This window comes from Oncorhynchus mykiss, chromosome 8, assembly GCF_057628025.1.
Source record: "Oncorhynchus mykiss isolate SJ-2025 chromosome 8, ASM5762802v1, whole genome shotgun sequence".
NCBI lineage: Eukaryota > Metazoa > Chordata > Actinopteri > Salmoniformes > Salmonidae > Oncorhynchus > Oncorhynchus mykiss.
The window spans coordinates 70940105-70949798 of NC_143029.1; the positions used below are offsets into that span (position 1 = coordinate 70940105).

At 39.6% G+C, this 9694-nt stretch overlaps 1 protein-coding gene across 1 annotated transcript; it reads right to left on the reverse strand.

Annotated features, from left to right (window-relative positions):
- Positions 1 to 337: 337 nt before the first annotated feature.
- On the reverse strand, positions 338 to 8217 carry LOC149982098 (uncharacterized). Its single transcript, XM_090183031.1, has 4 exons — positions 8125 to 8217; positions 3762 to 4067; positions 3400 to 3573; positions 338 to 619 (listed from the first exon to the last, which is right to left on the reverse strand). The coding sequence occupies exons 1-4, from the start codon at positions 8143 to 8145 to the stop codon at positions 539 to 541; spliced, it is 582 nt and encodes a 193-aa protein (XP_090039157.1). The 5' UTR covers positions 8146 to 8217; the 3' UTR covers positions 338 to 538.
- Between the last annotated feature and the right edge of the window lie 1477 nt (positions 8218 to 9694).

Genomic DNA, 9694 nt, shown 5'->3' on the forward strand with positions numbered 1-9694 from the left:
CAGGGGAAAAGGAAGCTGGGTGGAATTAGCTGTATCCCTGAAAAATGTATGCATCCGTTTTTTTCCAACTCCGCTAAGTCTACCCATAGATAGACAGGCTAGAATTATTTTAACAATAAAAGATTTTTTTGACGCTTGCATTAAATTGCCGCTCACTGATGCACACACACACACAAGTTTCCATCCATCCTTTCATAAGGGAAATTATGGCTGATTTGAGATGAAATCATCAACCCTGTTACTTTATTTTGCACTTATTGATAGTAAGAGCCTATCGGAATAGTTTTTACAGAGTTACACTACCCAAAAGGGACTCATTTTATGGAACGACCCTGTTATTTTCCCAGTCTGATGAAATGCTGGCCTTGGTAAACACAATTGGTACATTGGAGGTGTACCCTGGATAACGTCCAGATAACCTTTATTCATGTTCTTGAATCAGACACATGTATTTCTCTTGCATTGTATTGCTTTAATGACACACAGTATGTATCATCTTGCAATGATTTATTGGATGCCATTTAGTCATGTTGCAAGCCTACTCAACAACCAGCTCATGTGTTGTAGCCTCCTCAATGTTGTGCATCAAATTCACCAGCCATTGTGGGAAAATATCCTCCTATAGGGATATAGTGAAGTGAGTATCATGGACAAAATTATCAAAATGTGTGTTTGATCATTATAATTGAATGTACTTTTGATGTACAGTACCAGTCAAAAGTTTGGAAACAGTCATTCAACGGTTTTTCTTTATTTGTACTATTTTCTCTAATAGTGAAGACATCAACACTACAAAATAACACATATGGTATCATATAGTAACCGAAAATAGTGTTATACAAATCAAAATATAGCCACCCTTTGCCTTAATGACAGCATTGCGCACTCTTGGCATTCTCTCAACCACCTTCATAAGGACTGCTAAGTGCAAACCAGATGGGATGGCGTATTGCTGCAGAATGCTGTGGTAGCCATGCTGGTTAAGTGGGCCTTGAATTCTAAGTAAATCACCCCCACACCATCACACCTCCTCCTCCATGCGTCACGGTGGATTTCCACTGGTCTAATGTCCATTGCTCATGCCTCTTGGCCCAAGCACGTCTCTTATTATTGGTGTCCTTAACTAGTGGTTTCTCTGCAGAAATTCAACCATGTAGGCCTGATTCACACAGTCTCCTCTGAACAGTTCATGTTGAGATGTGTCTATTACTTGAACTCTGAAGTATTTATTTGGGCTGCAATTTCTGAATTTCTGAGGCTGGTAACTAATGAACGTATCCTCTGCAGCAGAGGTAACTCTAGGTCTTCCTTTCCTGTGGCTGTCCTATACAGAGCCAGTTTCATCATAGCGCTTGATGGTTTTTGTGACTGCACTTGAAACATTCAATGTTCTTGAACTGTTCAGGATTGTCGTGTCTTTGGCTATGCCGGATTAAGTGATATGACATGCTATTCTATAAAATAATTTCTCGGTAATTAATATTACCAAATTTAGCTAATCATGTAAATGTAATTAACTAGAGAGTCGGGGCACCACAAAATAATATTTCTGGAGCTGTTAACTTCCGAATAAACTCTTAAAGATCTAGTAATATTTTACATCAATAGCAGTCAATATTAATTTTCACCTTAATTCAGTCTCACCTGAAAGTTGTAAATTCTTGGTTATCTTCACGAACCCTGGCCAACAAGTTGAATCAGCAATACAAAAATTGGGTTTCATTATTTATTTACTAAATACCTAACTAATCACACAGAATTACATATACACAGAATTAATCATACCTTGATTGCAAATGACGTCAAAGGAAAACGTCCCTAGCGGGCGGAACAGATATGACAGCTGGTTACACAAAAGAAAAGGGCTGGGTTTGAGTGAAAGAGCGGGAAGACTGAGGACCAAAGGAAGAAGCTGTGCTATTGTAAACACAGTATTTTATGCATTCTAAATTACCGCCCATTTGGAAAAGGAAAATGCAATAAATATTTACTCTGAGCTGCGCTTTGGTAGGTTGGTGGTAGATGGAAGTCCGTGTTTCCAAACCGAGTCCTTTGAAGAATGTCTCTGGTGGTCAATTGGATACATTGTAGTAACGTCGTTGTGTGCTAGACGGGTACTCTGTCTGTTCCTTCCTAACCCTCGTTTGCAGCTGCTGTTGCTAACTCAACGGCTAGGAGGTATCACTTCTGTAATGAATAAGAGTTCAAAGTTCATACCATTCGCAACCAAAGCTCATGCTGATGTTGGCTTTGTTCTGTAGTTACTATCTGAACCATTCTGACATCGGACCGTCGTCCTCACATCCTCGGAACAGAAGGTTACATTTTCGTCAAGGCTTTATATAGTGGAGCGAGAAGGGTGTGTCTGGAAAGTTTTATAGCCCATGTCTCTTCACAGGGGCAGGCCACTGATTGAGCAGAGCCCTAACCTTATGAAAACCCAAATCTCTCATTTGGAAGCTAAAATTACATTTAATCTTTTCACCCATAATTTTATATTCAAACATTTAAATTGAACAACAATTCCATGTGACTCCGATAACTACAATGTGCAGACTTTCCACTGTAGAGTTTATGTCATCCTATCATTGATGATAATGTCCCAGATGACAACTGAACTGACATCATATTCATTAAGTACCACCGCATATGTTCAATTGGTCGGATTACCAGAATATAGTTCATTTCCCCCCCACCTTCTGATGTTCCCAGAATCTCTATTTTAACCAAGGGGTTTTCAAATTTCACATCAGTAGGGTAGAGAGGAAAAAGGGGGGAAGAGGTATTTATGCCTGTCATAAACCTACCTCCAGGCCAATGTCATGACAGGACTGACTGACCTTCTTGTCTTAAAGTAATGATGGACTGTCGTTTCTCTTTGCTTATACTTATTTGATCTGTTCTTGCCATAATATGGTATTTTACCAAATAGGGCTATCTTCTGTATACCACCCCTACCTTGTGACAACACAACTGATTGACTCAAACACATTGAGGAAAGAAATTCCACAAATTAACGTTTAACAATGCACACCTGTTAATTGAAATGCATTCCAGGTGACTACCTCATGAAGCTGATTGAGAGAATGCCAAGAGTGTGCAAAGTTGTTAAAGGAAAAGGGTGGCTACTTTGAAGAATCTAAAATATGAAATATCTTTGAAACACTTTTTTGGTTACTATATGACTCCATATGTTGTATGTTGTTTGTACATGTGTTTTTAAAATAGTTTTGATGTCTTCACAATTATTCTACAATGTAAATTTTTTTAAAATAAAAAACAAAAATGAAAAAAGGAAAGCTCTTGAATGAGTAGGTGTGTCCAAACTTTTGACTGGTAATGTACATGTATTTTGTTTGTCCAGACCATCATTACTAAAGGCTTATTATTGATACTCACTACAGTTGGCACCTTTCTCCGTCCCCTAGGCCCTCTCTTCTTCTGTGGTGGTGGTAGCTCGTCCTTCCATCTCCTCTTCTGTTGTGGTGTTGGTAGCTCTTCATCTGACGATGACCAGGAGAGTCTCCTTGTATGAGATGTTTGTTTCACTCTTCTGTTGATGGTTAGCTGGGGCTGAAATGTAAATACTTGCATTAAACATCAACAAAAATATAAAGTGAGAAGATGAGTTGGGAGAACAGGCTACTTCCCACTGGGCACATACTGGTTAAATCAACGTTGTTTCCACATAATTTCAATGTAATTACGTTGAACAAAAATGGAATAGGCGTTGAATTGACGTCTGTGCCCAATTGGGTTACCTCTACTTCCGGATGAACGCCATCCACTTCCCCATCAGCCTTTGCTCTGCGTTTCCTAGGGAGTGTGAACCCTGGTGGGGTGATCTCCTCCCCAAGGTCACTTGTGGCCTGGGTGATATTTGGATATGGTAGAGAGAGATGGTAGATCTCCACCTGTGCAGCACTACTCTGGTCCAGAGAACGAGACTGCCGGCTTGGCCTCCACACCTTCAGTGGAGGCTCTTCCTCTTCTTTCTCCTGATCATCCACCATCTGCTCTTTTTTCTCTTCCTCATCCTCCTCCTCTTCCTGGATAGGTTCTAGCTGCTGTATCGTTAGTTTTAGTAAATACAGTGGCTTGCAAAAGTATTCAACCCCTCCTATTTTGTTGCCTTAGACCCTGGAATTAAAATAGATTTTTGGGGGTGTTTGGATAATTTGATTTACACAACATGCCTACAACTTTGAAGATGTAAAATATTTGTTTATTTTGAAACAAACAAGAAATAAGACAATAAAACAAACTTGAGGATGCATAATCATTCACCCCACCAAAGTCAATACTTTGTAGAGCCACCTTTTGCAGCAATTACAGCTGCAAGTCTCTTGGGGTATGTCTATCAGCTTGGCACATCTAGCCACTGGGATTTTTGCCCATTCTTCAAGGCAAACTGCTCCAGCGCCTTCATGTTGGATGGGTTCCGCTGGTGTACAGCAATCTTTAAGTCATACCACAGATTCTCAATTGGATTGAGGTCTGGGCTTTGACTAGACCATTCCAAGACTTTTAAATGTTTCCCCTTAAACCACTCAAGTGTTGCTTTAGCAGTATGCTCAGGGTAATAGTGCTGCTGGTATGTGAACCTCCATCCAAGCATCAAATCTCTGGAAGACTGAAACAGGTTTCCCTCAATTTAGTACCATCCTTCATTCCTTCAATTTTGACCAGTTTCCAGTCCCTGCCAATGAAAAACATTGGAGCTTTGCAGCTCCTTCAGGGTTATCTTTGGTGTCTTTGTTGCCCCCATTGCCTGGTCTGAGTTTTGGTGGGCAGCCCTCTCTTGGCAGGTTTGTTGTAGTGTCATATTCTTTCCATTTTTTTAAATAATGGATTTAAATCCATCCTTCTTAGATTTTTTTATAACCCAAACCTGATCTGTACTTCTCCACAACTGTGTCCCTGACCTGTTTGGAGAGATCCTTGGTCTTCATGGTGCCACTTGCTTAGTGGTGTTGCAGACTCTGGGACCTTTCAGAACAGGTGTATATATATATTGAGATCATGTGACAGTTAAATTAAGTCCACCTGTGTGCAAACTAACTAATTATGTGACTTTTGAAGGTAATTGGTTGCACCAGATCTTATCTAGTAGCTTCATAGCAAAGGGGGGTGAATACATATGCACAAACCACTTTTCCATTTTTTGAAACAAGTCATTATCATTTCACTTTGTTAATTTGAACTATTTTGTCTATGTCCATTACATGAAATCCAAATAAAAATCAATTTAAATTACAGATTGTAATGCAACAAAATAAGAAAAACACCAAGGGGGAAGAATACTTATGCAAGGCACTGTGTATCATGTGAATCTGATTCACTTTACAGGGTTAGATAGAATAGAGTTGAAGACAGAAGTTTACATACACTTAGGTTGGAATCATTTAAACTTGTTTTTCTACCACTCCACAAATGTCTTGTTAACAAACTATAGTTTTGGGAAGTTGGTTAGGACATCTACTTTGTGCATGGCACAAGTAATTTCTCAAACTATTGTTTGCAGACAGATTATTTCACTGTATCACAATTCCAGTGGCTCAGAAGTTTACATACACTAAGTTGACTGTGCCTTTAAACAGCTTGGAACGTTCCAGAAGGTGATGTCATGGCTTTAGAGAGGCTTCAGAGAGGCTAATTGACATAATTTGAGTCAATTGGAGGTGTACCTGTGGATGTACTTCAAGGCCTACCTTCAAACTCAGTGCCTCTTTGCTTGACATCATGGGGAAATCAAAAGAAATCAGTCAAGACCTCAGAAAATAAATTGTAGACCGCAAGTCTGGTTCATCCTTGGGAGCAATTTCCAAACGCCTGAGGGTACCACGGTCATCTGTACAAACAATAGTACGCAAGTATAAACACCATGTGACCCCGCAGCCATCATACCGCTCATGAAGGAGACGCGTTCTCTCCCCCAGAGATGAACGTACTTTGGTGTGAAAAGTGCAAATCAATCCCAGAACAATAGCAAAGGACCTTGTTTAGAAACAGGTACAAAAGTTTGTATGTCCACAGTAAAACGAGTCCCATATCGACATAACCTGAAAGGCCACTCAGCAAGGAAGAAGCCATTGCTCCAAAACCGCCATAAAAAAGCTAGACTACGGTTTACAACTGCACATGGGGACAAAGATGGTACTTTCTGGAGAAATGTCCTCTGTTCTGATGAAGCAAAAATAGAACTGTTTCCCCATAATGACCATCGTTATGTTCGGAGAAAAAGGGGGAGGCTTGCAAGTTGAAGAACACCATCCCAACTGTGAAGCACGGGGTGGCAGGATCATGTTGTGGGGGTGCTTTGCTGCAGGAGGGACTGGAGCACTTCACAAAATAGATGGCATCATGAGGCAGGAAAATTGTGGATATATGGAAGAAAAATCAAGACACCAGTCAGGAAGTTAAAGCTTGGTCCCAAACGGACAATGACCCCAAGAATACTTTACCTCTTGAAGCTAGAGGGCACAATTTTTATGTTTGGAAAAATAACGTTCCCAAAGTAAACAGCCTATTTCTCAGGACCAGATGCTAGAATATGCATATAATTGACAGATTAGGATAGAAAACACTCTAAAGTTTCCAAAACTGTCAAAATATTGTCTGTGAGTATAACAGAACTGATATTGCAGGCGAGACCCTGAAGAAAATCCAATCAGGAAGTGCCTCTTATTTTGAAACCCTTCTGTTCCTATGCATGCCTATCCTCCATTTAAAGGGATATCAACCAGATTCATTTTTCTCTGGGTTCTCTAAGGTGTCAGTCTTTAGACAGTTTCGGGCTTTCATTTTGAAAAATTAGCGTGAAAGATCACATTGCTTAAGTGGATAGGTGGGGACTCTCAGAGTGAGTTTTTGCACTACAGAGTAAAGCCGCCATTGTTCCTCCCGCTGTTATTGAAAAACCTACACACTCGGTTGATATATTATCGAATATATATTTTAAAAACTACCTGAGGAATGATTATAAAAAACATTTGACATGTTTCTGTGGACATTATGAAGACTATTTGGAATTTCTGTCTGCGTTGTCGTGACCGCTCTTTCCTGTGGATTTCTGAACATAACGCGACAAACAAACGTCGGTATTTGGGGTATACAAATAATCTTTATGGAACAAAAGGAACATTTGTTGTGTAACTGGGAGTCTCGTGAGTGAAAACATCCAAAGATCAAAGGTAAACGGTTCATTTGATTGCTTTTCGTGACCAAGCTTCCTGATGCTAAGTGTACATAATGCTATGCTATCGATAAATTTACAAACACTTGGATTTCTTTCGCTGTAAAGCATAATTTCAAAATCTGAGACGACAGGTGGATTAACAAAAGGCTAAACTGTGTTTTGCAATATTGCACTTGTGATTTCATGAATATGAATATTTTTGTTGTAATATTATTTGACTGTTGCGCTATGCTATTCAGCGGTTGCTGACAAATGATCCCACGACAGGGTTGGGTAGCGTCAAGAAGTTAAGGCCAACAAAGTCAAGGTAATGGAGCGGCCATCACAAAGCCCTGACCTCAATCACATAGAACATTTGTTGGCAGAACTGAAAAAGCGTGTGCGAGCAAGGAGGCCTACAAACATGACTCAGTTACACCAGCTCTGTCAGGAGGAATTGGCCAAAATTCACCAAATTTATTGTGGGGAGCTTGTGGAAGGCTACCCAAAATGTTTGATCCAAGTTTAACAATTTAAAGGCAATGCTACCAAATACTAATTGAGTGTATGGTAACTTCTGACCCACTGGAAATGTGATGAAAGAAAAAAAAGCTTAAATAAATCACTACTATTATTCTGACATTTCACATTCTTCAAATAAGGTGGTAATCCTAACTGACCTAAAACAGGGGATTTTTACTAGGATTAAATGTAAGGAATTGTGAAAACCGGAGTTTAAATGTATTTGGCTAAGGTGTAAGTAAACTTCCAACTTCATATAGAACTCTTGTATTATCTGTGAATACTCGGAAGCTAGCAAAATCTCAGATCATTTCAATAGCACACAGCAGCACCTTCCATTTTAATTAGCATACTTTCTATTCAAACTCTAGTTTTTCCAGAGACATATTTGGATGGAGACAAAAGATATACACATTTAAACTTACATATTGCTGTTGATTCTTCATAACATCAATTAGCTAAGGAATAGCGTAGGAAATTGTTGTTTTCCCTGAGGGTTAAATTCTCATTTGAAGTGAATATCAAGAACTGTTTATATGCAGTCTGGTTACACACCAGTTTGTAATTGTCTTGATTGTTCTTTAATTGAAGCCTGGGAGGTCAATTGACACATTTTGCAAATACGTAGGCATGGGAAAATACAACTTTTTTTGTGTCACACTGTGGGTTCATTTGAGTGCAGTGTTTTTACTCTTTCAACCTGATGCACCATCCTGATCTCACGAGCTCACATTCTGTTTTGCTAGACGTATTAAGTAGTGTAGTGTAGTTAATTATTTAACCTTTATTTAACTAGGCAAGTCAGTTGAGAACAAATTCTTATTTACAATGACGGCCAACCCCTGGCCAAACCCTATCCCGGACAACGCTGTGCTCAATCCTATGGGACTCCCAATCACGTCCGGTTGTGATACAGCCTGGAATCAAACCAGGGTCTGTAGTGACACCTCTAGCACTGAGATGCAGTGCCTTAGACCGCTGCGCCACTCGGGAGCAAGTGAAGCAAAACAATAATGAGAGGGCAGCAGTCAGTCAGTTTTACGAGGCAAGTCCTTGGCCTAAACTACAGAAAACCGTGCCTGACAGGTTATGGCAGTACAAACAGTGACACCAATCCTGGTTTGGCAGAGACAGTGTTTGCCCAAATCAAAGACGTAGGAGATGACAAAAACATTCTCAGTCATAAAATGTGACTTGTTTCAGGAAACCAGGCGTATGTCACACGTCACTACTTCACAGGAGGTGAACGTAAACATTTTTTTTAATCAAGGAACATGTGACTTTTCATGTGCCTTAATAACAAACTTGTATAGCATCTGTAAATATGGTTACAATTCTTAAATTAGAAGCCTCGGAAAAAGTCAGGAACCTTCCGCTAGCCATGATTGGCTAAGATATGGGCTGGAAAAGCTGAGAGATGAGTTCGGATTGGTCTGTCATGTTTTAGCATGCTTCTGTCTATAACATGAGCTGATCAGTATGTGTAGGTAATCCTTTCTAATGTGGCTTTTTAAAAGATACAGTTGAAGTCGGAAGTTTACATACACCTTAGCGAAATACATTTAATCTCAGTTTTTCACAATTCCTGACATTCACTCCTAGTAAAAATCCCCTGTCTTAGGTCAGTTAGGATCACCAATTTATTTTAAGAAAGTGAAATGTCAGAATAATAGTAGAGAGAATGATTTATTTCAGCTTTTATTTCTTTCATCACATTCCCAGTGGGTCAGAAGTTTACATACACTCAATTAGTATTTGGTAGCATTGCCTTTAAATTGTTTAACTTGGGTCCAAAAAATTCAGGGGTAGTCTTACACAATCATCCCATAATAACTTGGGTGAATTCTGGACCATTCCTCCTGACATAACTGGTGTAACTGAGTCAAGTTTGTAGGCCTCCTTGCTCGCACACGCTTTTTCAGTTCTGCCAGAAAATATTCTATAAGATTGAGGTCAGGGCTTTGTGATGGCCACTCCAATACCTTGACTTTGTTG